Source organism: Mustela putorius, unplaced genomic scaffold, assembly GCF_011764305.1.
Source record: "Mustela putorius furo isolate JIRA1106 unplaced genomic scaffold, ASM1176430v1.1 tig00000145_pilon_pilon_pilon, whole genome shotgun sequence".
Classification (NCBI taxonomy): Eukaryota; Metazoa; Chordata; class Mammalia; order Carnivora; family Mustelidae; genus Mustela; species Mustela putorius.
Genome location: NW_025421294.1, coordinates 22,119,052 through 22,146,865, shown reverse-complemented (window position 1 = coordinate 22,146,865; position 27,814 = coordinate 22,119,052). Strand labels below are relative to the sequence as shown.

Below are 27,814 nucleotides of genomic sequence, written 5' to 3'. Positions count from 1 at the left end.
TTAGGTATGTATGTATGTATTTATTTATTTATAAGATTTTATTTATTTATTTGACAGAGATCACAAGTAGGCAGAGAGGGAGAGAGGAGGAAGCAGGCTTACTGGTGAGCAGAAAGCCCAATGCGGGGTTCAATCCCAGGACCCTGACATCATAACCTGAACTGAAGGCAGAGGCTTTAACCACTGAGCCACCCAGGTGCCCCAGGATTAGGTATTTATTTGAGAGAGAGAGAACATGATAATGTATGGGTGGTGAGGGTTGGGGGCAAAGGGAGAGGGAGAAGCAGATTCCCTGCTGAGCAGGGAGACCACGTGGGACTGGATCCCAGGACCCTGACACCATGACCTGAGCTGAAGGCAGACACTTATCCCACTGAGCCACCCAGGTGCCCCTCTCATTTTTTTACGTACTTGGGAATGTCTTAATTTCTCCTTAAAATTTTTTAAAGAGTTTGATTTATTTATTTGTCAGCACAAGCAGGGGGAGCAACAGGCAAAGGGAGAAGCAGACTCACCACTGAGCACGGAGCCCAAGCAGGACTCAATCCCTGGACCCCGGGATCATGACCTAAGCTGAAGGCAAACGCTTAACAAACCGAGCCACCTAGGCATCCCTCTCCTTAATTTTGAATTATAGTTTTGTTTTTTCTTTCAGCCCTTTGAATATGTTTTCTGGCCCCTATGGTTTTCTTTTCTTTTTTCTTTTCCTTCCTTCTTTCCTTTCTTTCTTTCTTTTTTTTAGATTTTATTTGTTAGAGAAGGCATGAGCAGGGGAGCAACCGGCAGAGAGAAGCAGGCTCTCCACTGAACAAGGAGCCCAGGACCCCAGGATCATGACCTGAGCCCAAGGCAGATGCTTAACCAACTGAGCCAGGAGCCCCTGGCCTCTATGGATTCTAATGTGAAATCAACTGTTAATCTTATTTTGAGGATCTGTTGCATGTAGGGTTACTTATTTTGGAGATTATTTCTTCTCTTTGTCTTTTAGTAATTTGATTATAATGTGTCTTGATGTGGATAAGTTTGAGTTACGAGTTTGTTGAACGTTTTGGATATGTAGAGTAACATGGATTTCATCACATTTGAGGAGTTTGGGGCTGTTGGGTTTTTATTTTAATTTTTTAAAGTTTGTTTATTGAGAGAGTGGGAGAGAGAATATGAAGCAGACTTTATGCTCAGTGAGAAGCCCAATGCAGGGCTCCATCACACAACTTTGAGGTCACCACCCAAGATTGAACCACCCAGGTGCCCTTACGATTTTATTTTTAAGAGCCTCTACACCTCATGTGTGGCTTGAATCTACAATCCTGAGATCACCAACTGAGCCAACCAAGCACTGCAGGGAGCCGTTAATTTTTTTTTTTTTTTTTAAGATTTTATTTATTTATTTGACAGGCAGAGATTACAAGTAGGCAGAGAGGCAGGCAGAGAGAGAGGAAGAAGCAGGCTCCCTGCCGAGCAGAGCCTGATGCAGGGCTCAATCCCAGGACCCTGGGATTATGACCCGAGCCGAAGGCAGAGGCTTTAACCCACTGAGCCACCCAGGCTCCCCTAGGGGGCCATTAATTCATAAAATACTCTTTCTGGCCCCTTGCCGCCTTCTTTTGAGAGTTTCATCCTGTGTGTGTTGGTACATTTGGATGGTTTTCCACTGGTCTCTAAGGTTCTATTAATTTTTCTTCATTGTTGTATTTCTTTACTCAGGCTCTGTAGTTTTCAATGGACTTACCTTCAGGGTTTGCTGAATTTTTTTCTCCTTGATCAGATCTTTTGTATTCCAGCCTGTAAATTTTCCATTTCAGTTAGTCCTTCCTTGCATCCTTCCTTCCTTTTCCCTCCTTCCCTTCTTTCCTTCCTTCTTTTTTTTTTTTTTAAAGATTTTTTCTTTATTTATCTGACAGAGATCACAAGTAGGCAGAGAGGCAGGCAGAGAGAGAGGAGGAAGCAGGCTCCCTGCAGCGCAGAGAGCCCGATGTGGGGCTCGATCCCAGGACCCTGGGATCATGACCTGAGCCGAAGGCAGAGGCTTAACCCACTGAGCCACCCAGGTGCCCCCTCTTTCCTTCCTTCTAATAAGACTTTATTTGGAGTGCGTGGGTGGCTCAGTTAAGTGTCTGCCTTCAGCTCAGGTCATGATCCCAGGATCAAGCCCCACATTTGGGTCCCTGCTCAGTGGGGAGCCTGCTTCTCCCTCTCCCAGCCCTCCCACCCCCTGCTAATACTCCCTCTAGCTATCTCTCCTTCAAATAAATACAATCTTAAAAGAAATAAAATCTTTTTTTTTTTTAAGATTTTATTTATTTATTTGAGAGAGCATAAGCAGGCTGAAGGCAGAGGGAGAAGCAGACTCTCCATTGAGCAGGGAACCTGATGAGGGGCTCTATCCCAGGATCCTGGGGTCATGACCTGAGCCAAAGGTCGACATTTAACAAACTGAACCGCCCAGGTGCCGGTGAAAGAGATTTTATTAAATACTCATAAGCAGAAACAACTCTCCCAGTCTTTGCAGATGGGCTCTTGTTTATGTTGAGACATACCTTCAAAAAACAGGCAGTTTACAAGTTTTCTTAGTCCTCACTACATGTGCATAGTCTGAAGGTCAGCCAGAGATGAAAGTGTAGGGCATTCTTGCTCTTTTCTGAGCTCCCAGCACTGAATCTGCTCATGGCCTTCTAGATTCCCCAGAATATACTGGAGCTTTTTTTTTTTTTTAAAGATTTTATTTATTTGACAGAGAGAAATCACAAGTAGATGGAGAGGCAGGCAGAGAGAGAGAGAGGGAAGCAGGCTCCCTGCCGAGCAGAGCGCCCCATGCGGGACTCGATCCCAGGACCCTGAGATCATGACCCGATCTGAAGGCAGCGGCTTAACCCACTGAGCCACCCAGGCACCCCTATACTGGAGCTTTTTAAAGTCCTTATTCCCAAAGGATTTCCTTTACCGGTCTTTGCTCCCAGGCTTTTTGCTTTGTCTTTTGTTTGCCACAGTTGTTATTCCTTGCCCTAGGTGGCTTTGGCTATTTCACTTGCCTTTGACGTTTTTTTTTTTTTTAAGATTTTTGTTTATTTATTTGACAGATCGCAGGCAGAGAGACAAGCAGAGAAAGAGGGGAAGCAGGCTTCCTGCCGAGCAGAGAGCCTGTGGGACTTGATCCCAGGACCCTGAGATCACGACCTGAGCCAAAGGCAGAGGCCCAATCCACTGAGCCACCAAGGTGCCCCTGCTTTTAACAGTGTTTTTAACAGATGCCAGTTCAGCACTTTTTAAATCATAGATTTTTATGATATTTGAACTATATACCTCAATTTTTTTTGGTGAGCATTATACCCAGTATGGGCCTTGAACTCACAACCCTGAAATTAAGAGTCACATGCTCGGGGTGCCTGGATGGTACATTCGGTTAAGTGTCCAACTCTTGGTTTCGGCTCAGGTTGTGATCTCAGGTCGGGATCAAGCCTCACATCAGGTTTAGAAAGGAATTTGAGACACCTTCCTCCTCCCTCTACCCCTCCCCACTGTGTGTTCTCTCACCTGTGCATGCTTTCTTTCTTTAAAATAAATTTGGGGCACCTGGGTGGCTCAGTGGGTTAAAGCTTCTGCCTTCAGCTCAGGTCATGATCGCAGGGTCCTGGGATCTAGCCCTGCATCGGGCTCTCTGCTCAGCAGGGAGCCTGCTTCCCCCTCTCTCTCTGCCTGCCTATCTGCCTACTTGTGATCTCTGTCAAATAAATAAAATCTTTAAAAGTAAATAAATAAATGAATAAATCTTAAAAAAAAAAAAAAGCGTGCACCATAGACTGAGCCGACTACATGATCCTATATACCCAGTTCTTAAAAACAACAGAACACACAGAGAATGAAGTATGAAGAATGTGATCTAAGATGGGTCAAGAACAAGTCATAGAAGAAAATTTAAAATTTGATACATTGCCTTACATTAGAATACCTTGTATCCAATAAATGTAAATCCTTCTAGTTCTGAAAGTAAATGATCCTTATCCCTGGCTTTCACTTGCCTGCCTGTAGCTGGAAATGTGGTCTGGTCAGCAGTTGTTCCTTCCCTCAGTTGTCAAGGTGTAAGATCATTGTTCAGGTTTCAGTTCATTCTTCTTGGTTTCAGTTGTGATTTGTTTCCTAAATATTGCTTGACAGTAATTTATTTATGGTCCTTCATGGACTTTTTCACTAGGATCTATACCAAAGCTACTGCTTGTTTGAGTTCATAATGAGCAAAAAGCTGACCAGGGGCCTGTCAAATTCAGGGATTGGGCCCCTTTTTGCTAAACTCGGTTTAGATTTTATTTGTTACTGGTTTGTATCAAACGAAGAGGGAGGGGAGTCCCCTGGGTTTCTCAAACTATAGAATTTGCTGAGGCAGATTTTTCATTGTTCACAGAAGCTTGGGCTCATATATATTGTATGGAAATTTTTTTTCTTTAATAAAGTAGCTCGCAGAGGCGCCTGGGTGGCTCAGTCCTTGGACATCTGCCTTCAGCTCATGTCTTGATCCCAATATCCTGGGATCGAGCCCTACATCAGGCTCCTTGTTCGGCGAGAATCCTGCTTTTCCCTCTCCCACTCCCCCTGCTTGTGTTCTCTCTCTAGCTGTCTCTCTCTCTCTGTCAAATAAATAAATAAAAATTTTAAAATATTTTATTTATTTATTTGACAGAGAGAGATAGCGCAAGTAAGCAGAGTGGCAGGCAGAGGGAGAGAGAGAAGCAGGCTCTCTGCTAAGCAGGGAGCTCGACTTGGGGCTCGATCCCAGGACCCTGGAATCATGACCTGAGCCGAAGGCAGCCGCTTAACTAACTGAGCCACCCTGGTGCTCCAATAAAATATTTTTTAAAAAAGTAGATTGCAGGGGCGCCTGGGTGGCTCAGTGGGTTAAAGCCTCTGCCTTCGGCTCAGGTCATGATCCCGGGGTCCTGGGATAGAGCCCCACATTGGGCTCTCTCCTCAGCGGTGAGCCTGCTTCACTGCCCCCCCCACTCTGCCTGCCTCTCTGCCTACTTGTGGTGTCTGTCAAATAAATAAATCTTTAAAAAAAAAAAAAGTAGATTGCAGGGGTGCCTGGGTGGCTCAGTGGATTAGGCCTCTGCTTTCAGCTCAGGTCATGATCTAAGTGTCCTGGGTTGAGCTCCCACATCAGGCTGTCTGCTCAGCGGGGAGCCTGCTTCCTCCTCTTTCTCTGCCTGCCTCTCTGCCTACTTGTGATCTCTCTCTCTGTCAAATAAATAAATAAAATCTTTTTTTTTTTTTAAGTAGATTGCATTTATATATAGATGAACTTCCAGTGATTGAGGCTTATTTAAAAACAAGTTTGACATATTTCTAGATGGACAAGTCTCACACCTACAGTTGCTACGTATACCTACTCAATTCCATTTAAATATTGAATATCCTGTAGTCCGTGCTAAACTTTTTTTTTTAAACTAAAGCTGTAAGTCACTTGCTAATGCTGTGGTTATCTGAAAGGATTTAACAGGTGTAAATTAGAATAGGATACGTGTTGGGAAAATAACAAAAAGCTGTTATAAATTGCAGTGTCTCTGAGCATATTGATCAGCTCACATGCAGAGTAAACAAAGTTACATCTATTTTCAAAACAGGATTGACTGGTGCTTTTCATAATATTTGAGTTTAATCTAAAATGGAATGCCTGTCATATGAGAATGAGTACTTTCTTTCAGAGGAACTGATTGGTTTTTAGTCAGAACTTGTTACCCAAAAAAGGATTTTTATTTCATCCAAGATAAGTGATAAATAAAAAATATCAAAGATATCCATCATGGTGCTTGGGTGGCTCAATAATTAAGTGTCTGCCTTTGGCTCAGGTCATGATCCCAGGGTTCTGGGATTGAGCCCTGCATAGGGCTCTCTGCTCAGCGGGAAGCCTGCTTCTCCCTCTCAACGACCCCTGCGTCTGTTCCCTCTCTTGCTGTATCTCTCTCTGTCTTTAAAAAAAAGAAAGAAAGAAAGAAAGAAAGATATTCATCGTCTGTTTTTTCTCTTGTCTGCTTTTTTTTTTTTTTTAAGATTTTATTTATTTACTTGACAGTCAGAGATCGCAAGTAGTCAGAGAGGCAGACAGAGAGAGAGAGAGGAGGAAATAGGCTCCCTGCGGAGCAGAGAGCCTGATGTGGGAGCTCAACCCAGGACACTTAGATCATGACCTGAGCTGAAAGCAGAGGCTTTAACCCACTGAGCCACCCAGGCGCCCTGTCTTGTCTGCTTTTATAGTGCCTCTTTTTCCTAACCCAAATCATGTTTTCTTTTTTAAGGTATTTTTTTGTTTGTTTGTTTGTTTTTTTTTTTGACAGAGAGAGAGAGATCACAAGTAGGCAGAGAGGCAGGCAGAGAAAGAGGAGGAAGCAGGCTCCCGGCTGAGCAGAGCCCGATTCGGGGTTCAATCCCAGGACCCTGAGATCATGACCTGAGCTTAAGGCAGAGGCTTAACCCACTGAGCCACCCAGACACCCCAACCCCCCCCAGATCATGTTTTCATTCTACCCACACTCTAGCACTTAAATCTTAGTCTGTCTCTGCCTTTCTTTCATATATATATACAATATAACCAGGGCAGAAGATCTTACTAATTTTTAGTTGAAGACCTCTTAACTAAAAATGTCACTACCATGATGGTATTGTAAGTAGTAGTCAGTATTTCAGAATATACTTGTGTGTGTCAGACTAGGAAACCGCCCCCCCCTCAGCTTAAGAGACTAAATTCATGTCATATGAATGATAAGAGTTTTTATTATACTAATGCAGTCTTAAGGATAAGTCCATGAAATTAATCTAAAGAAGGAGCACCTGGCTGGTTCAGTCAGTAGGGTATGTGATCCTTGATATCAGGGTTGTGAGTTTGACTTGGGGCTCGAGATCACAACCCTGAGATCATTACCAGAGCCCAGATCAAGAGTTGAATGAATGCTGAACTGACAGAGCCATGCAGATTCCCCAGGCTTTAAGATTTTTTTTTTAAGATATTTATTTATTTATTTGACATAGAGATCACAAGTAGGCAGAGAGTCAGGCAGAGAGAGAGAGAGAGGGAGTAGGCTCCCCACTGAGTAAAGAGCCTGATGCGGGACTCGATCCCAGGACACTGAGGTCACGACCTGAGCCAAAGGCAGCCGCTCAATTCACTGAGCCACCCAGGCGCCCCGGCCTTAAGATTTTTAAAACTCTGTCTTTGTGCTAGGTATGCTGATTCCTCCCTTTGGTGCCAGTCACACTGCTGTTTGATTTTATGTGCAAATGACTCTTGTTAAATGTAAACCCAGGTTTAGCAATTTTATTTCTACAATTAGATTCTGAAACTTAACGCTTCAAACTTTTGTTTTATTTTTATTTTTTAAAGATTTTATTTATTTATCTGACAGAGAAAGAGACAGTGAGAGAGGGAACACAATCAGGGAATGGGAGAGGGAGAAACAGGCTTCCCGTGGAGCAGGGAGCCCAATGCAGAGCTCAATCCCAGGACCCTGGGATCATTACCTGAGCCAAAGGGAGATGCCCAAGACTGAGCCACCCAGGCACCCCTGCTTCAAACTTTGAGCCACCAATATATCAGCTGGGTTAGGTCATGTTACCACCTATTGAGTAGTGTATAAGAAACTGCTCTGCTTTTACTCACATAAAAAGAGATTGGATGCTTGAGCTAGTTGGAGTCTGTTCATCGTTTGTGGCTCTGTGGGGGTTTGCTATTGTCTTGAAGACTGATGAGCCTGTAGCCCATGGAAGGAGAAAGTCACAGAAGTTGACCCTGATCGGTAGCAGGTCTTTAGGTCCATTGGTGCAGCAGATTTCAGGGCTAAGCTAGGAAGACTGCTTCTGATCCCTGCAGAAAGAGGAAGCAGAAAAACAATCTCAAGATGGAAAGTGTCCTCCAGGAAGGCAAAGGAGAAGAGCAGTGTGGAATGAAGAAGAAGCCCACCCTTTCGGAGGTGGGCACCTGGAGGAAGTATTAGAGTGGGTTGGCCCCCCCAACAATGTTGTTAGAGAGGATATGTCCAGTAGGCTTATCAGTAACCTTGACATAGATGGAGATGCCGATGGAATGGTTCATGGAGGAGATGAGAGAGAACCAAGGAGGAAAATTAGGGAACTTCATTTGCGGTATAGCTTTCACATTGTTATAGGGGATCCCCCTCACTGAGACCGTCATAATGAGTTTTGCTTTATGCCTTGAATGCTGAGGTTAATAATAATAAACTCTCTGCTTCCCAAAGTTGCATTTTCTTGATACACCTTTTACTGTGAACTTGGTGATGTTCCATCATTTTTCTTCTGGAAAATTCATTTTGACTTAGTCTGTAAGTTTTTCTGTCAGCAGGGGAGTTTCATCAACTTTCATGGAAAGATATTTATTACATACTATAAAGTAACAAGAGTTTAAAAGGCAATCTGTAGGGGCGCCTGAGTGGCTTAGTTGGCTAAGTGTTTTGCCTTTGGCTCAGGTCATGATCCTAGAGTCCTGGGATGGTGTCCTGCATTGGGCTTCCTGCTCAGTGGTCAGTCTGCTTCTCCTTCTACCCCTCCCCTGCCCATGATCTCTCTCACACTCGCTTTCTCAGAATCTTTAAAGAGAAAAAGTCTGTAGATACCTTATTTAAAACCATGCATATTGCATAGATTAGATGGTTGACACTGTACAGTGGACAAATCCAGACATGGAGGGACTTGACAGAGATAAAGCAAATAGAGAGTATGCTATGAAGTCAAAAGATCCAGAAGAGTAAAACGATGGCTCAGTTGATTAAGCCTCTGACTCTTAGTTTCAGCTCAGGTCATGATCTCAGGGTTGTGAAATTGAGCCCAGGTTCCACATTCAGCACAGATTCTGCTTGAGATTCTTTCCCTCTCTTTCTCTCTCTCTCAAATAAATCTTTAAAAAAAGAATAAAAGATCCAGAGCACTCTGTTCCTTGAAACTGAGGAACCAAGATGTTATTAAAATCTGTTTTCAGGGCGCTTAGGTGGCTCAGTCATTAAGTGTCTGCCTTTGGTTTGGGTCATGATCCCAGAGTCCTGTGATTGAGCCCTGTGTTGAGCTCCTTGCTCGGGGGGGAGGCCTCTCCCTTCTCCCTTCTCCCTCTCCCTCTCCTCCTGCTTTTGTTCCCCCTCTTGTTCTCTCTCTGTCAAATAAATAAATAAAATCTCTCTCTCTCTCTTTTTTTTTTTTTTAAGTCTATTTTCATTTGCAGTCTCTGGGCTTTTTAATACCAGTTTTTAAAAGTTGAATTTGCTTTTCATAAAGTAACTTTTAGTGACTTAAGTCTTCCACATCATGCTTATTTTATAAAGCAAGGCATATCTAAAATTTTTAAAAATCAGATGATTTGGGAGTTACGTTCAAAGAGTTGATTACTGTCGATGGTTACCAGAAAATAATAGATGAATCTAGGCTGTTTGCAGCTATTTCTTAAACATTAAGATCATTTGAGATAAATACTGAAGCTTTCCAGTTGCATGATATATCACGTGCATTTGGTACCTAACTGTGATGCCTGGTGGTGATAGACGTTAGTTAAGAACTGAAAGAATGGGGGGCGTCTGGGTGGCTCAGTGGGTTAAGCTGCTGCCTTCGGCTCAGGTCATGATCTCAGGGTCCTGGGATGGAGCCCTGCGTTGGGCTCTCTGCTCAGCAGGGAGCCTGCTTCCTCCTCTCTCTCCGCCTGCCTCTCTGCCTGCTTGTCATCTCTCTCTGTCAAATAAATAAATAAAATCTTTAAAAAAAAAAACCAACTGAAAGAATGACTGACAAAATTAACTATTCTTCTTTGAAGGTTAAAAACGACAACTAACGCCAGCCATGAAAGATCCAAGTCGCAGCAGTACTAGCCCAAGCATCATCAATGAAGATGTGATTATTAATGGTCATTCTCATGAAGATGACAATCCATTTGCAGAGTACATGTGGATGGAAAATGAAGAGGAATTCAACAGACAAGTTAGTTTTGTGTACAAACATGATCTTTCTCATAGCCCATGACAGCCCTCAATTTGGATGTACTTGTCCTTGTAATTTGTTTTTCATCTGGTCCCTTATATATGAAATATATGGATTTATATGCCACCACTCCTATTTTATTTGAATGCTGATTACTACCAGGTTTATCTGCTCACTGAAATAACTTAGGGAGCTTTTTGCAGGGTCCCACACCAGATATTCTCATTTAGGAGTACTAGGGTGGAGCCTGGAAAACTTGTTTTTTAAAAACTCCCACATCTGGGGACACCTGCCTGGTTCAGTCATATGGGATTCTTGATCTCAGGTTTGTGAGTTCAAGCCCCATGTTGGGTGTAGAGATTAATAAAAAATAAAACTAAAAAAAACAAAAACAAAAAAACCTCCCAGATGGTTCCATTGTGCAGTTAGGTTTGGAAACTACTGCTTGCATCAGCCAGATTGCTCTTAAGAGAATATAAATCAGGAGCAGACAGGCATAGGTACTAACATACAGAATTGTGCTATTTTTTTCACTTGAGGTTCTTAATTTGATAAGCCTAAAAACTTGACACCACTTTCACCTTTAGATCATGCTCTTACATTGATAATGTTGTCTTTTATTCCCATATTTCTGGCATCTATTTCCATCTTGTGTCTAGTTCGTCCCTGATTGTGGCTTTGGTAATCAGTAGCAAGTTTGATTTTACCATAAATCTGTTTTTGGTTTATTTTTAATTACCCATGCCCGAACCCTACCCTCTACAGAATTTTAGTCATTTTTGGGTCGGGTTAGGGTTTGTGTAGTTTTAAAGTATCACAGGTAATTCTGACAAATTCCTCAGTGAAAACACTCCTTTATTTATTACTTCCCCATCACTCTAAGTGGAAGAAAGAATATTCTGCTGGAAAAAAGAATATTCTGCTAAGACAAAGACCACAAACTCCTAAATAGGTCTTCCCTACTCTTGTGGTAATTTTTCTTTTTCTTGGCACAGAAGCAGAGGAGAAGGTTACAATATTATGGTTTTAAGGGCTTTAATTCAAGATATTTTAAGCTGTTCCTAGTGATGTCTTATCAAATGTTCTATAAATTACCCTATATATATTATAAATCCAGATAGAAGAGGAGTTATGGGAAGAAGAATTTATTGAACGCTGCTTCCAAGAAATGCTAGAGGAAGAAGAAGAACATGAGTGGTTTATTCCAGCTCGAGATCTCCCACAAACTATGGACCAAATCCAAGACCAATTTAATGACCTTGTTATCAGTGATGGCTCTTCTCTGGAAGATCTTGTGGTAAAGTTATTTTTCATCTTTTTAAAAACTAGCTCATCGTTCCCCTAAGTGGAAAAGCCAGCATTCATCTGTTTAAGAAGAGTTCTACAAGTTTCTTCCCCTTCGGAAATTGTACTGCTTCTTACTGTGGAAGCAGGAGCCTCCTGGTCTCCTTACTTATGACATGGAGTGACTTCTGACTATACTCTGGGGCTAGTCTCAGACTAACAAACTTCTTGCAGACTAACAAACTTCTTGCAGTTGCTTTTAGTTTTAATAACTATGTTGCCCTGGGATATGTAAATATCTTAAAGCATTAATCCAAAAGAAGCATACAGTATGTCCATGTGACTTGCCTATACAAAAGTAGCTTGATAAAGAGGTTTTGCTCTTTAATTTTGCCTTAAACATTTGGCGAAATTTTCAAAATTTTACTTGAAAGGTGAAAATTTGGATTTTTTTTATCCCGACCTAAGATTTTCATTGCGTTACACTAACTCCCATTTAGAACTGGGATTTAATAGGGACTTTTACAAGCGTCTTGGAACTTGTAGGAACACAAACCTATTCGCATTTTTATCTGTTTTCCATGTTTTATTGCTGGGGATGGTATATTTGCAGTAAAAGGTATTTTTAGGAATTACGACAAATAACATTAGTACAAGGGTAGAACCTGAAGAGTTGTTTGCTAAAATTAAGATAAAATGATTTGAAGTCCTAATGTTGACCTTTCTGACCATATTGACAATCTCTAATTGCTTTTACAAGATAGTTCTTTGGAATTTACTCCTAGACTCTGAAATATTTTTTGCAGTTGTCATCTTTTCACTGTGCAGTGATTTCCTACCCTGGCAATACATCATAATTACCTGTGAAATATTAAAAAGAAAAATAAGTCCCTCAGCTACATCCCAGACTTGTAGAATCAGTTGTGTAGGCATGCTGAGTTTTAAAAAGCCCTCCTAGTGCATACTGCCTGCCTGCTCCATCAGGCATTTGGGAACCGTTCTTCTAAAGGTCTGTTTGAAGAACATAGAAATTTACATTGTAGGATAGACTTGTTGCAGTAAATGACAGTAACCCGGTTGAGCAGATGTGTGATATGAATAGTCCATTGAGATATGCTTGCTTATGCCTGCATTAGTTATTCCACAAATAATCCTGGTTACTCTGATGAGTAAAGTCCTTTGCTGGTCATAATGTATAACTTTTTTTTTTTTTTTAAATTTTTCAAAGATTTTCTTTATTTGACAGAGATCACAGGTAGGCGAGAGAGAGGGGAAGCAGGCTCCCTGTTGAGCAGAGAGCCCAATGCAGGGCTCTATCCCAGGACCCTGAGATCATGACCTGAGCTGAAGGCAGAGGCTTAACCCACTGAGCCACCCAGGCACCCCATAGTGTATAACTTTAATGTGGACCCATTATAATTGCCTAGAAACTGGTTTGTTCGACTCGACTTGGTTTATTTGAAATTATGTTAATTCCTTCTCATTCTTTTATAGCTGCCAAAAGATGACACATTGAAGAATACTGCTTTTTTATTTAAACCTCACACTTTAAAGTTTAGAAATAATTCACTTGAGAGAAGTGAGACTGTGTATGTCCTATCCAAGGAAATGGTTGTGTATAATTATGAAACTAAAATTAAATTATTGCTCCAACATGTTATTTAATATGCTTTGGTCTTGAAGTAAGTGATGTAGGGGGTTCAGATTCCCTCTAAAGGCCTCAGCATTCCTACATTTCAGGGCCTGGAATACATCTTGATTTCTTTTCATCTTTTGTCAACTGTGGTGGAGGCAAATTTCCAGCTATTCTCAATATACTGACATGTCTGTCTAGGAAAATAAAGATTTAGAGGTATGGAATGGTGGCTCTTAGAGACTTTTTGGCCCATTCTTAAGAGTCCCAGAGGAAGTGACTTATCCAGCCTTTCATAGGAAGCTAGTTAGGAACAGTGACGAAATTCCATCTTTGGTCTTCTGATTCCCCATGTAGTTTTCTTTTTCTGTTACAAACCTTGCTTCCTGTGGGAATTAGAATACAGCAATTTTAGAAAGATAACTCCCATGTTTTTAGTGAGGATCATGAGCAAAATTAATCCATAAAAAATTCTCCAATCTACTTTAATCATCATTTCAACCCTTGTTTAATATTTTTGCATAGTATGAAATGGTTAAAATCAAGTATCATAGTTAAATGAACAGAATTCCTCATTCTGTGACACCTTTTCAGTTTGTGTGAAGTTAGTGGGTTTCTGGTTACACTTTAGCAAATTTAATTTCAGTTCCTACTTTCATTTTAGAAGGTCATAAATTTTCTTTTAAATACATAGTTTATCTCTGGTTCTTTCCCTGCTGTAGATAGATTTTGGGGGTTAAGTTTAACCTTACAATCTGAGTTCTTTTGTTTTATGTTTTTTGGAAGATATTTTGCATGTGGATCTGGGTTGAATGCTTCTAAATATCTGAAGCCATCTGTTAATGAATTTGCTTTTTTTTTTTTTTATGTACTTATTTTCCAGGTCAAGAGCAATCTGAATCCAAATGCAAAGGAGTTTGTTCCTGGGGTGAAGTACTAAAATATTTGAGTAGACGGGGCCCTCTTTTGGTGGATGTAGCACAATTTCCACACTGTGAAGGCAGTATTAGAAGACTTAATTGTAAAAGCTCTCTCTTGTCACTGTGTTACACTTATGCATTGCCAAAGTTTTGTTAGTCTTGCATGCTTAATAAAAGTGCTGAGACTGTTATTAAGTAATAAGCTGTCAAACATTTACTGAAAATAGGATTGGCCCCATGGCTTGATGTGAAGACAGCGAGGAAAGAAGCACCAGTCAAGTTGTGACAAAGCACCAAATTAAAATGACCTCTAAATCTTAGTGAATTGTCTTTTTTGAAGCTAAACTAGTCCCTTAGGGTTAGCGAATGCTTGTTGATGTCTAAACTTTTTTAAAATGAGTACATTTAAATTAAGTTCTAGTTGTTAGGTGTATTTCTAAGTTCAGACTTCAGTTTGCATTTGTAACTATCAAAAAGGTTCTCCTTTTTCTGAAGAAGGCCTTGTTAGTTAATTTGAAATAATTCTTTATAGACAAGTATGTCTTTGGTTACTGAAGTTACAAGGGTAGTAATCAGATGATAACTAGTCCTGGCTTTGATGATATTTTGTCACATAAGAAGTAGTTCTTCTAATGTTACATCTGAGGAAGTATGTAATTTGAGAACTGCATCTTCTGAGGAGTCACTGCATCATAGCTATGCCTATGTGAAGTGCAAACATTTGACCCATCATAATCCCCTGAACAAAGTAATAGTAACATGATTTGAGTGGTGCTTTTCCTTGCTTTGTTAACCATCACTACAGTAGTCTACAGCACAACTTTTCTTTTAACAAAGCTAGAACAGTTTTGGCTTCTTAAACTTCATACTTGGGTAGGTTAAGCTGCCATACGTGTTCAGTGTGAATAGTGTTTAAGTTGAAAATATTGTAAAAAAATTATATTTTTTCAAAAATATTTAAAAAAATAAATAATAGTAGAACTGAGCTGATGCTTGTGTTTCTTGGTACTGGAATGCAGACTCTCCTGTGGTGATTGATACTCACTTTAGTGTGGGCTCAGTACTTCAGGACAACCCTGCTGGCAAGATTTGCTGAGAGCAGGCTTTATTCGATTCCAGAATGTCAGGTGTGTCCTTATGCGTGTATCTGTCCAAAATACAGTAGTAAAATAAAGCCTGCATCCCCTTCTGTAACCCACCTTGATTGCTTCGGGCTGCAGTCAGTGTCAGGGCAGTTGTAGATACCCATGTTAAGAAACTTTTTGACTGACCAGTATAATAGTAAACTTACTCTAGTATAATCACCTTTGGCTTCTGCCCGTCACAAGCCATTGCTGGTCCAATTGGACTGGTTTGCTATTTTGATTACCTGGACCATCCCTGTTTTCCCCTCACAAGCTTATTTATAATTTTTGTGGCTAATCTTTATTTTGGGATAGGCTGTCAGCCATCTACCAGTTCTCTGGTTCTGCCATACAATTCTGCTTCATGGTCCTACTTAGTTGTTGATAATGCCCTCTGTGCTTTTCTTGAGTTTGTTGGGCCCAAAATTAAAAAGGCCATGTAGTCTGTTCTGACTCACATTCTACAGGGAAAGGTTGGGGGGTGGTCCTTTGGTTTTCCAGGTGCCCTAGTGTTTTTTAGTAGCTCCCTTAAAAGAAATAAACTAAACAGGTAGGTTTTTTGTTGTTGTTTTTAGTAATTTTGGGGTGCCTGTCTGGCTCAGTCAGTAGAGTATGAGATTCTTGATCCCCATGGGCTCAAACTGACAACCCTGAGATCAAAGAGTTACATGTTCTGACAGAGCCAGCCAGGCACCCCAAAATAGGTAGGTCTTTAAGAAACTCTGAAACAAAGTTTTTGGAGCCATGATACAGCCAGTCCCCTCTGTCTTTAATAGCTAAGTACCACAAGTGACACAGCCGGCTGCCAAATGTATAAGGCTTACAGATTCTCTCTCTCTAAGCTCAGGCGGGGGCAAATGAGTTCATTTAAACATAGTGCCAAATTGCCATAGTGTAGTGTAATTGGAGGTTCTGAACCTAAATTAGAGAGGCATTGTAACCTAATGGTTAAGAGCACAGACTAGCCAGACTTCTGGATATGAATCCAGAGATCATGGACAAGTCACTTAACCTGTCTGTGCCTTAATTTCCACCTTTTTAAAAGGGTTGTGAGTTTGAGCTCCATGCTGGGTGTGGATATTACTAAAAAAAAATAAAGAGACACCTGGGTGGCTTGGTTGGTTATATGTTTTTGGCTCAGGTCATGATCTTGGGGTCCTGGAATTGAGCCTCGAATCAGGCTCCCTGCCCAGTGAGGAGTCCATTTCTCTTTCTGCCCCTCCCCCTACTTGTACTCTCTCTCTCAAATAAAATCTTTTTTTTTAACTTTATTATTTTTTTTTAAGACTACCTATTTCTTTGACAGAGGTCACAAGTTAGGCAGAGAAGCAGGCAGTGGGTTGGGGGGAGAGCAGGCTCCCCCACTGAGCAGAGAGCCCGATGTGGGGCTCAATCCCAGGACCCTGAGATTATGACCTGAGGCAAAAGCAGAGGGTTAACCAGAGGGTTACCCTGAACCACCCAGGCACCCCTAAAATCTTTTTTAAAAAATTATTGAAAAAATAAAATTTAAAAATAAAATGGTGGTAATAACAGTGTCTGTCTCAGGATTCTATAGTTAATTAAGCACTTACAAGAGTGTCTGGTACATAGAAAGTTCTGTTTAAGTGATTTTTTTTTTTTTAAAGATTCATTTATTTTTGTATTTGACAGATCACAAGTAGGCAGAGAGATGGGGGGAAGCAGGCTTCCCGCCGAGCAGAGAGCCCGATGCGGGGCTCGATCCCAGGAGGCAGAGGCTTTAACCCACTGAGCCACCCAGGTGCCCCGAAGTGATTATTTTTACAAGAAAGCTATGTTGTAGGCTTAGCTCTCATTTTGTTGGGACTGCTCTTTTTTTTTTTTTTTTTAAGATTTTATTTATTTATTTGACAGAGATCACAAGTAGGCAGACAGGCAGGCAGAGAGAGAGAGGGGGAAGCAGGCACCCTGCTGAGCAGAGAATCTGATGTGGGGCTCGATCCCAGGACCCTGAGATCATGAACTGAGCCAAAGGCAGGGGCTTGGGGCGCCTGGGTGGCTCAGTGGGTTAAAGCCTCTGCCTTCGGCTCTGGTCATGATCCTAGGGTCCTGCTCAGCAGGGAGCCTGGTTCCTCCTCTCTCTCTACCTGCCTCTCTTCCTACTTGTAATATTTGCCTGCAAAATAAAATAAATAAAATCTTTAAAAAAAAAAAAAAAGGCAGGGGCTTAACCCACTGAGCCACCCAGGCGCCCTGTTGGAACTTTTCTTGATTTTTTAGGGAAACTGCACATTAAAACTACTTACTGTTTAAACTACTTACTGTTTGGGGCGCCTGGGTGGCTCAGTGGGTTAAAGCGTCTGCCTTCAGCTCAGGTCATTATCCCAGGGTCCTGGGATCGAGCCCCACATCGGGCTTTCTGCTCAGCAGGGAGCCTGCTTCTCCCTCTCTCTCTGCCTGCTTCTCTGCCTACTTGTGATCTCTCTGTCAAATTAATAAATAAAATCTTTAAAAAAAAAAAAACTACTTAGCTGTTTAACTGGAGAGTCAGGCATCTGCATTACAGGTAGAGATGGAAAGTTTGAGAGCTTCAGCTATTCCATTTTGAAGCACTTTGGACAGATCATCCCATCACACCCATGTGGCATAGTTTTAGGGTAATGGAAGTCATCCTGTTAACCATTTTAGGGATTTTTATGTTATCACTACTGAAACAAGGCAGCATATCTGAAGGAAGTTTCCTGGTTTTGTGCAGTATTTCTCAACCTATTTCATGTCATAAAGTGCTGTGGGCTTTTGGGTTCTATTTTGTTTTTAGCATATTGGAGTACACAGATGGGGCTGCCTGTGGCTCGAGTTTATGTCTGAGTTTAGGGCTAGAGTTTAGGGCTGAAGTTGACTCATTTCCTGCATAGACACCCAGAAAGCTAAAGGGTCAATATGTCAGTATACTTGTAACCTCTTAGTGACCCACACCAGTTGGAAAGTTCTACTCTCATTATGAAATGGTTAAGGAATTGCACTCAAAATCTGTATATTGACGTTTTACAGTGTACCTTTCCCTTGAAGATAGTCAAATAAGTCACAAAAACAGAAGCTGAGTAGTTTTGTTTTTCTTTGGTTAAAGTATAAAAATATTGTGATTTTTTTTTTTTAACCCTCCTACAAAAGATAGTCTTAACACACATCCTACCTTTACTAGGAATAATTTTTCAGACTTTGGTGCATGCAGATCCAGTTTGTATATTTTCTGGAGTGTCTTCTGGAACTGGAGGCTGGGTTTTCGACCTTGAAGAAAATCCTTTGAAGACTGGGCAGATAGGAATGTATTTCAGAAAGGCAATTCTTTTTACAATGTTCATCCCAATGGGGAAGTCATAGCTCTTGAGGCTGGTGGACATCTCACTGTTGGCATGGGCCCCAGCTTTCCATTGTATCAGACCTCGTTCTTCTGGGCTCCCTGAAATGGAATAGTGAGGTTGTCAGGGCCAGCAGCCCTCCACTACCTCCGCTCCATACCTCCATAACCTAGTCCTGAGACAGATTTCTGGAATCCATTGTCTTCATTCTCAAGTATTTTCTGGGACTGGAAGGTTACTGAATCCATGATTTCTCAGTTCTTAACTTGGCCAGAACTCTAGGAAACCCTAAAGGTAATACTGATTCTAATTAGTATCTATTGTGTATCCGTAGTGTGCCAGGCTCTGTGCTAAATGCTTTAATTTCATCATTTCATTTCTTCAAAACATAACTGTGGAAGGTATATAGGCACTACTATACATATTTTTATGAAGAAACAGGCAGAAAGGTTAATTGGTAACTTAACATCTCTAGTATGGGGCTAGTATGTGCTAAGCTGATGAGGACCAATAGTGCCCAGCCTGCTTTGGGGTCAAGGAGGGCTACTGAGAAACACTATAATCAGTATTAATATTCAATATCCATATTTGGAAAATAAACTCATTTTTATAATACAAACCTCAGAGTCAAGCCAAGTAAAATCTTTGTTGGTAGTATGGATACACAAAAGATTATTTACATCTAGGGGAATGCTCCCTCAGGAGGTAGGGTAGGGGTGCCTGAGGTCTCAGGTTTTCACAAGAGGGCTGGGGTGGAAGAAGAATGATGCAATGTAAATCTAGAGGGAGGGGGGTTCTACTAGCCCCACTAGCATTTGCTGAACTAATTTGCTCTTCTAAGTTTGGGCTATAGATGGGGAAGGAGCAAATGCAAAGCGGCCCATCAGCAAAATGCCATCACATAGCAGAAAGTATGTGATTCCATAATTAAGGAATTCTGATTTAGCCAGACCTGGGTGTGAATTCAGGTTGCGTGATGTTAGGCAAGTGATTTGACCACTCGGGGCTTCAGATTTCATCAATGCACATTGAAGGACTACTGAGGATTATGTAGCACAACATGTATAATGATCCTTGGAAGAGATGGTTGCTGATAGACAGTTGGGTTGAAGGATGAGGATGTGAGGAACTCAGGCAGTCTGAGGCTGTTAACATCTGGGTAGCTTAATCCAGCTATCCAGATCACAAGCCCCTTTGTATACAGCTGTCCACCTGAGGCCTTCCATCTCCCCATATTCCTTGGGCATTGAGGCTGCCACTTCTTTACCTCTGGTCCGCAGCCTGGCTTTCTCTCAATGGGGAGGGGCAGGTACCTCCCATTAGTCCTTGGGGTAACTGCTACCAAGAGTTATCACATCATCTGATGCTAAAATCCCTAAAAGGGCCATGGCACCTAGGCCCTTCCTGCCCATGCTTCAACCCTGCAGCTGTGTTTAGGCCGGTAAGTGGTAGGGGATGGAGGACCATCATCCTGCTGCTCCCATGCCTCATCTCCCTGGACTGATGCAGTCTTTAACCTCTGCCTCCACAGCTTTCTCTGGTCTTCCAGGTCCCCTGAAACACTCCAACAGAGGCAGTATGGTGCAGTGGCTGGGACACAAGCCATAGACTGCATCCAGTGGACTTTGTTAGAATCTCAGATTTGCGACCTTTTAAATCTGCAAACATTGTGAATGTTGGTGAGTCGCTTAACATCTGTGCTTCTATTTCCTTGCGAAATGGTGTTGATAGTTTCTGCCTAACAGGATGGTTTTTGAGAATGAAGCAAGACATAGTTTCATGCCTGACCCATAGTAAATGGTAAATGTTAACTATGCTTGTTACTCATTAGAACACGGAAAATTCATTAATTAATACAATTGGTGGCATTTGGTTTTTGTATTTTACAGGACATCTAAACATTGGCCGGAAGGTTCTCAGGGGCCCATGCTAAATATCCTTCCTCCACAATCCCTGTGAAAACCCTGATACCAAAGAGAATGTTTGGGGCTCTCCTAGTAGTCAAGCGTGATGGGTTGCTGGCATATTTGGAGTGGGTTTTGGCACCCAGATTGATGTTTCATTTGTATCTGGCCTAATGGAAGAAAGCAAAGGCTCCCAAAGGCACCCTTCCCCTGGTGGCTATCAAGAAATGGAGAGGATGGGGCGCCTGGGTGGCTCAGTGGGTTAAAGCCTCTGCCTTCGGCTCAGGTCATGATCCCAGGACCCTGGGATTGAGTCCAGCATCGGGCTCTCTGCTCAGCAGGGAGCCTGCTTCTTCCTCTCTGCCTGACTCTCTGCCTACTTGTGATCTCTGTCAAATAGATAAAATCTTAAAAAAGAAAAAAAAAGAAAAAGAAAAGAAATGGAGAGGAAACAACTCAGAGGGCTGGGGAATGACTCCCCTAGACCCACCCTCTTCAAGACCTGTAGAGCATGTCTGTGCCTCTGTCCAGCCAGTGGTTTCTTCAGCCCAGGTGGCCCTGCTTCTCCTTGCAGGGCCCTCATTGCCTGGGTCCTGGCCACACTTGTGGTTGTGGGGCCATCTGCTAGAGTGCAGATGAGCCCAGCCTAGTCTTCTGTGTCCCTCCCAGGGCTGACCCATACCTGGCACTGTGTTGTCCAGTATGAAAGCGAGGCACCCACCCACGAACATCTCTGTGGTCAGCAGCACAGTCAGAATCTGGTCCACTTCAGGAATGCCTGTGGAATAGGCCAAGGGCCAGTGGGCATCTTGGCTTCTGGAGACAGAGCTCAGGGACTTTGCTCCCAGTTGTGCAGCTTGTTGACTTCTTTGAGCAGGCATGGAGATGAAAGGGTACAAATCCCAACATTCACACCTATAATCCCAGGTTTGTTGTCTTGGGACACATCATTTAACTTCTCTGAGCCTCACTTTCCTCCTCTGTCACATGGACAGGACACTAGTATCTGTCTTGAGGAACTGTTGTACATATTAAATGAGCACAGGTAAAGCTCCATGCCTGTCCATAGAAAGTGTCTCAGTAAAAGACACCTGCTCATTCACTTCTCAGCTTCTGCTTCACATCCAGGGTTGGGCAGGATTTGTGGCTCTGTCGCAGGGTGCCTTTGAGGGAAAGACCCATGCCCAGAGCCCACTACACCTCCCCCACCCCCAGACATTCTGACTAGTGGGGGTACCTGTGTTTATGGTGCCAGGGTTGGACTCCAGGTAATTGGGCAGCGTGAGCCCAAAGAACATAGAAAATCCGAGCACGAACAGGTTGCGGGAGGAGTTCATGTCCACAAACTGCAAGTTGGATAGCCCCACAGCCGTAATCATGCCTGAGGGCGCAGGATAACTGCTGGAGCTGCCCCACAAGCAGGGTGGCCTCCACCGCGGAGCGCCTCCCACCCCCACCCACTTGGCTACATACCACTCACCAAAAAGGGTGCAGAACATACCCCCCAGTATGGGGTCAGGGAGTGAAGCAAAAAGGGCGGTGAACTTGCCAACTGTGCCCAGGACGAGCATGATTCCCGCACCGTACTGCACCACACGCCGGCTGCCTACCTGCATGGGAGCCGGGGGTAGGGTTAGGCCCTGGAACGGACCTGGGTGGCTGAGCTTGCGGAGGGAAGGCAGACAGGACCTGTCACAAAAGCGAGCACGAAAGGGCCCCAGGCTCATTGTGGGGTTGGATGGTTCATAGGTCAGGTGGGGCTGCAGTACAAGGAATGGCAGGGGGGCACTTTGTGCGGCTCTGGCTTGTGGCACCTTGGTAATCCCCAGAACACCAATGTTGGGGCTGGACGATGTGGACCCATTGCCTGTGCCCAGCAGCCCTGCGATAATGCAGCAGATGCCTTCAGTGAAGATACCCCTGTAAGGAAAGGGCGAGTTGGGGGCTTGTGTCCTCCCCTCGCCCTGGGCGGGCTGCATGCCTTCTTGGGGACAGTACAAGCTGCAACTATCTGTAGTACTCCCCACTATAGGCCAGAAGTAGGTCTGGGAGCCAAGAGCCCACATCCAAGCACTAGTCCCAGTTGCCCTTAGGCAACTCTGGGCTTCTGTTTCCTCGTCTGTAAAATGGGGATAATAAGGGTACCTGTCTCAGAATAGTTAGTAGACTGCATAGGAAAATGCACATGAAGGGCCAGGCACGTTGAAGATTATCAAATAGTTTCCCTTAGGCTTCATTACCTCAGCGACTCAAAGCACTCGGACTGAATGATGAGAGCATCCCCATTTCGTAAGTATGGAGAACAAGATCTTGAAAGTGTTAGTACTTGACGAAGTCCACACTTTTGGGTACCCACCATGTCCCTCCATTTGCTTCCCAAGTGGCCCCTGAGAAGATCAGATGTGGGAGAGGGCAGGTGGCCATACCTGTTGATGGCATGTACAGGAGGGGGTGGGGCACCCGCCAGGCGGGCACAAGCATAGTAATCTCCGATGGACTCGATGATGCCTGCCAGTGTGGCACTGAACATACCCAGGACAGCAGCCGCAGTCACTGTGGGCAGGCCCCACTGACCTGGATCAGGAGGAGATAGGAGCGGGGGATGCAGTGCCACTGGGTGGGCCAGGGAGGGGACTGGGCAGTATGTGGGGGGATGAGGGGGGTGAAGGGACCTCGAGCTGGGGTGGGGGCTAGAGTCCTGAGAGCTCATTTGGGATCCCTCAGAGTCGTGAAGCCGGAGTGAGGTTTTGAGGAAAACACTCTGGCACACTAGAAATGGGCACCTAATGCTCATTATGTTGTCAATTGGATTGGTGTCATCCGGGGCCCCTTAGATGGTCTCAGCTGGAGGCAGAGGGGGCCAGGTGGGGTGGCTCACAGGGGTAGGGAATGCGGATCCAGGGTGCAATAGCCATGATGTCTCCTCGTGCATCTGTCCGTGCCTGGAAGCCGTAAGCGGTGGGGTCTGAGGGCAGCACGTTTGTCAGGGTCAGGATGTAGCAGAGCAGCCACACGGTCATGATGGCCAGCACAATCTGAAGTGGGGTGGGGTGAGAGGAGCACTGAGGGTCTGGGAGGTCTTGGTCCAGGGGTAACCAGCCCCTACCTCAACCCTAGCCTCTGCCCCTGCCCTAGCTCAGGCCTGGGCCCCCATCCCTGCTCTGGCCCCTGACTGGGACCTCGTCTGTGCTCTGGCTCTAGCTCCTTTGCTGTCCTGGACCTGCCTCCCAACCTTTGCCCCGGACACAAGTCCAGCCCCTGCCCTAGTCCCAGCCCCAAGCCGCCTGTCATCTCCTCACTCACTGGAAACATCTTGAAGATCTGGATGCGGAAGAGAGTCAGGCCCTTGCCCCAGCGGTAGATAGGCAGCAGGAAGGTGAGGTTACGCAGGTACTGGGAGAAGAGGATGATCAGGAGAATGGAACTGGGGGCAGAAGCACAAAGGAAAGATGGCTGGTAGGCTGGGCTAGGGACAGGACGTGAAGGGGGTGAAAGGGCTAAGGCTGGACAAGGATCAGGCCTGGTGTCTGCTCACCAAGCTGAGATGCCCCAGTGGGAACCAGCTCGGTCACCGGCAGCTTGGAAGACAGACAGGCCAATGAGGGAGACAGTGGGGGTGACCGTGAGAGGTCCTATGTAGCTGAGCAGGGCCCCAGGCAGCCCCATCAGCCCGATCACCACCTCCACCATGCTGGACACTATGATTGCACCCTGGACCTAGAAAAGCAAAGACCAGCTATAACATAGAGGCTATCACCTCTACATTATAAAAAAAAGCTCCTGGACCACCACCTTGAATCCTCCAAATCAGCAGTGGCTCCTCTCCTATCTAGCCCCCTCCTCAGGTCCAGGTCTCTTCCACCCCAGGTGCAAACCCACCTCTCGTATCCGTGGGTGCCAGATATGAGAGGTATTCAGGGGAAGACTCCAGTTACCGTAGATATCCTCTGGGAGCAGAGACAGGAACACACACATGGCCAGGGAACAGAGAGAGAAAGAGAAGATGCTGCCATGACTGCACCTCAGTGCTCCTGGGCCTCTCCTTTCCAACACAGCCCCCAGAAGTGTGCCCACCTTCCGGGGGGCATTTCCATCTCTCCAGGGCCAGGATGGCTTTGGCTGGGACCAGAAATGCAAAGGCGCTGGCCTGGAACAACGGCAGCCTACACAGAGAGGCACAGAGCGGCAGGGATGGGGTCAGGGGTGGGCAAGGACACAGAGACAGGAGAGATGGGGAAATGAGTGGTGCCAAGAGGAGGAGACAGAATCACACCCAGAAGCAGAGACACAGATGGACAAGGGACAGGGCAGACCTGAGAGAAGTCACTGCAGCCCCAGGCAGGACTATTAATTCTGGGGGCCCAAGGAAGAAAACAAATGGAGTCCCTGGTCCACAAGCTTCCTTCCCCCTTTCCTTCTCAGCTCCTGCACTGTGAGGAGCCACGTGCAAGGAAGTAGACAGCTCAGCTCTTGTGCCCAAGTTCCACTCACAAACTTCCTCCATATCCTCCCAGCACACAACCATCTTTTGGCCACCCAGGCCTTGAGCTGTGCGCTCGGGGGCCCCCAGGAGGATGGGCCGTTGAAGAGGCCCACAAAGAACCTAAAAGCTGGGAGTGGGTGGTCCTCATTACCAAAGTAGGACTTAACAGGGAGAGCCCAGCTAAGGGTACATTCCTTTAAACCCACCAACTCTTTGCCTTTGGGGAGCTTAGGGCCCCAAGGTAGGATCCCAGCTGCCTCCATCTAAGGGTGGCTTGGGAATAGGAGGAGCAGGTGGGGGCACTTAGCAGCTTTCTTGCCCCCTACCCTGCCCCCAAAAGAGCCCTCAAGAGAAACCACCTGCTGTGTGTGTTTTCACGGTGGGGCGTGGGGCGGGGGCAGGGCAGCTCACCGGATTCCCAGTGTGGTCTGGATGAGGGTGGTGATGCCCACGCAGGTGAAGATCGTCCCGATGAGCTGGCTGACCATGTGCTGGTCCCGGCCCACACACAGCGCCTCAGCCAGGAGGAAGGGCACAGCAATGGTGCCACTGAAGCATGTCAAGTAATGCTAGGTGCAGGGAGAGTGCGTGAGGCAGCTCCCTGGGAACCAGGGAGACCCCAGCGATCCTCACACCTGCCTCAGGGGGCCTGAACCCACACTGCCCCTGGCAAAGGTGCTCACCCGGGCCTAAAACTCTTACAAGGATTCCCAGAGAGCTACCATTCACCTCTCTCTTTGGGGTACTAATTCACCCTCAAATATTCCTGTGGCTTCTGTGGAGTGGGTCTTCTCCCCTGTGACTGACATTCTGCCTGTCAGGTGACACATATTCCCAGGGAAGATCTCTCAGGCCCCATCAGAAACCCCCTCCCCATGCCAGCTTGGGACAGTCACAGCTGTTGACCTTAAGTTTCTCTTTCTGTTACCCAAGATAAACTTGGCCAGGAAGCGGGCTGGGATCCTGGGGAGCATGCAGAATGGGAGTGGGGAGGCCCTGTGGGGAAACCCACCTGGAAGCCCAGCAGAATACACAGGTACCAGGGTGGCACATCCTCGATCTTGTACAACATGTCAAACTTGGGCTCTCTGGGCAGGGACTCCATGGGATCCCTCTCGGAGTTCCCTGCAGAGCCCAGGGACTCATGCTAGGGCAGCAGAGAGAAGTAATTCAGGGTGGAGTGACAGGGGCCAGCCAGGTTCATGCTGCCCCAGAATCAGATGGCCTGAATGGCCTGTCAGATGCTCAGTACGGCATTTGAGCCCCACCCTCCCTCATGGTTCATCCACCCAGCTGTCTCTCAGCCTGATTACCCCTGGCTCCCTCCTCACATTCCTTTGTTCAGGGATAAGTCCTCTGTGCTGGCTCCTGGAGTCCTTGGGACCAGAGCATTCCAGCCAAGGGGATGGGCCCCTAAGTCAGCAGGCCCCAACAGCCAAAAGGAGAGGGGGCAAGAGGGCTGAAGTCTGTGAACAGGTCCCTCCCTTGCCACTGGAAGGTCTTTGGGGTTGCCCTGGGTGTGGGGTGGGTGGTCCCTGCTGGCCCACCAGCTGGAGTCAGCCCATCCCAAAGCTGATGACTCCTGCACCTTCACTGCCCGCCCCCACCCCATCCCCCAACTACTACTTTCAGCTTGGGATAGTCACTCTCAATCAAGTTCATCAGAAGTTCATCAGTTCCCCGGAAGGCATGAGCAGGCCCTCTAGCCCCCACCCATCCCTGCCCCCACCCAGCTCCCACCCGTTCCCCAGCACCTGTGTCCGGCCCTCCAGGTTCTCCTGGGCCCTCATCTTTGGGGCACAGCTGTGAGCAGTTCCTGAGGAAAAGAGGAGATGGCTTTACAAAGGCCAAGGAGGACTTTAGTCCACACATCAGACATTGTTCGAAGTAAATCTGTAACCAGATTCCCAGCTCTGATTGCGAAAGGCAGACCTGAGCGGAGATAAAGTATTAACTCCAGCCCTAGTGGTAAAGGCCACCCAAGCCTCGGTCACGTTTCTCTCCTGAGCATGCGCCCTTCCCTGCCAGCGCCTGAGCCTGGGCGTGGGACCTGTTGTTTCCAAGAGGGGGCCAGGGTGCAGATGAGGAGCGGACAGTTCACCAAGCCCCAGGTGACAGGGAAGAGAATGGTAGTAACCTTAATAAGTCACACTCTGAATGAGACTCTTCCCCACTTTTTAATAACAAGTTAATGATTATCATCATCAAAATCACGTTTCTTAATGAGGAATGACTGCCTGCCAAATGTATTCCCGGGTTGAACTCCAGGCACTGGTGACATTAACCTCTTTTACTGCTGAGGAAACAGATCTCGGAGATGTGATCTGACCGAGGTCACGTAAGTAGCAAGATTTTAGAACATCATTCCTAAAGCTCAGGTTAACCTGAACTCCTGAGTTCATGCTATAAATCAGCCATTAGATTCAGTAAAGGGCTGCCTTTCCCATATGGCCACATACCCCTCAGTGTCACAGAGGCACAAAACAGATGGGCCACTGGAGGAGAAGCTGCCCAGGGTGGCCCAGCCTTGTCTGTTCCCTGTGTCAGGACGATTCCCTCCCCGCCCTCCCAAGTCAGGACTGGCTGCCTAACCTACAGGACCCAGTGCAAAAAGAAAATTTGGGGCCCCTATTCAAAAAGTATTACAAATTTTTTTTTTTTTTTTAGTATTATGAATTTTGATACAGCAGAGTATTAAACCAAATCAAACCAAACCTTTCTAAGCACTGGGCCCCATGTGAGTGCCTGTACCACAGCCGCTGAAGCCTGCCCTGGACTCAGCCTGTCTTGTCCTTCTGGCAGGCCCACTGGCCTGGCCATGAGGGCCGGCCGGAGCTGGCTGAAGGGACTTGGGGAGGGTCTGAGGAGCTGGAGCTCCTTAGCTGGTGAGGACTGGGCCCAAGTTTCCTGGTTCTGCTCCCCACTGTGCTGCCCCAGGTCCAGCCCCCCAGACCCACCTACTTCTGGGTTGTTGCGCCCATGGCCAGGCCCTGCTCCACAGGCCCTGAGGCAGCCGGGCTCTCCAGCTGGGCAGCAGCTTCATGCTACAGCTGTGGATCCGTCCGCCTGTCCAGCCTCCAACTCTTCCCCTAGCTCCTGCTGCCTAGCGTCTGCTTAGCTTCTGCTCTGCTTCCTTGGCTCCTGCTCCCAGGTGTCCCAAAGTTGTCTGACCAGTTTGAAGCTTTGAAA

The 27,814-nt window shown here is 45.5% G+C and overlaps 2 protein-coding genes across 12 annotated transcripts in view; one reads left to right on the top strand and one right to left on the bottom strand.

Moving 5' to 3' along the window:
- Positions 1–14,779, top strand: part of PAIP2 (poly(A) binding protein interacting protein 2) — a 25,622-nt gene extending 10,843 nt beyond the window's left edge. The window contains exons 2-4 of the mRNA XM_004744842.3: positions 9,794–9,957; positions 11,075–11,254; positions 13,758–14,779. Of these exons, the coding sequence (XP_004744899.2) occupies positions 9,820–9,957; positions 11,075–11,254; positions 13,758–13,814 (375 nt within the window). The 5' untranslated portion in view covers positions 9,794–9,819 and the 3' untranslated portion in view covers positions 13,815–14,779. The remainder of the gene's footprint in view (positions 1–9,793; positions 9,958–11,074; positions 11,255–13,757) is intronic.
- On the bottom strand, positions 12,754–27,814 carry SLC23A1 (solute carrier family 23 member 1). Of its 11 annotated transcripts, none has more exons than XR_006605353.1 (16): positions 27,587–27,814; positions 26,380–26,441; positions 25,638–25,772; positions 25,037–25,194; positions 24,217–24,305; positions 24,022–24,089; positions 23,678–23,859; positions 23,446–23,566; positions 23,021–23,177; positions 22,569–22,716; positions 21,623–22,062; positions 21,380–21,488; positions 20,825–21,009; positions 18,073–18,339; positions 14,840–14,941; positions 12,754–13,260 (listed from the first exon to the last, which is right to left on the bottom strand). XR_006605353.1 is itself a non-coding variant. In XM_013052440.2 (16 exons), exons 1-15 carry the CDS (start codon positions 27,666–27,668, stop codon positions 18,092–18,094), a joined length of 1,926 nt encoding a protein of 641 aa, XP_012907894.1. In that variant the 5' UTR covers positions 27,669–27,813; the 3' UTR covers positions 12,754–13,260; positions 18,073–18,091. The 11 variants fall into 11 exon arrangements, 9 of the variants coding, with proteins under 9 accessions (XP_012907894.1, XP_044931374.1, XP_044931370.1 ...); XM_013052440.2 differs by lacking the exon at positions 14,840–14,941 and having other exon boundaries at positions 20,825–20,920; positions 21,380–21,523; positions 21,623–21,752; positions 21,957–22,062; positions 27,587–27,813; XM_045075439.1 differs by lacking the exon at positions 14,840–14,941 and having other exon boundaries at positions 21,623–21,752; positions 21,957–22,062; positions 27,587–27,813.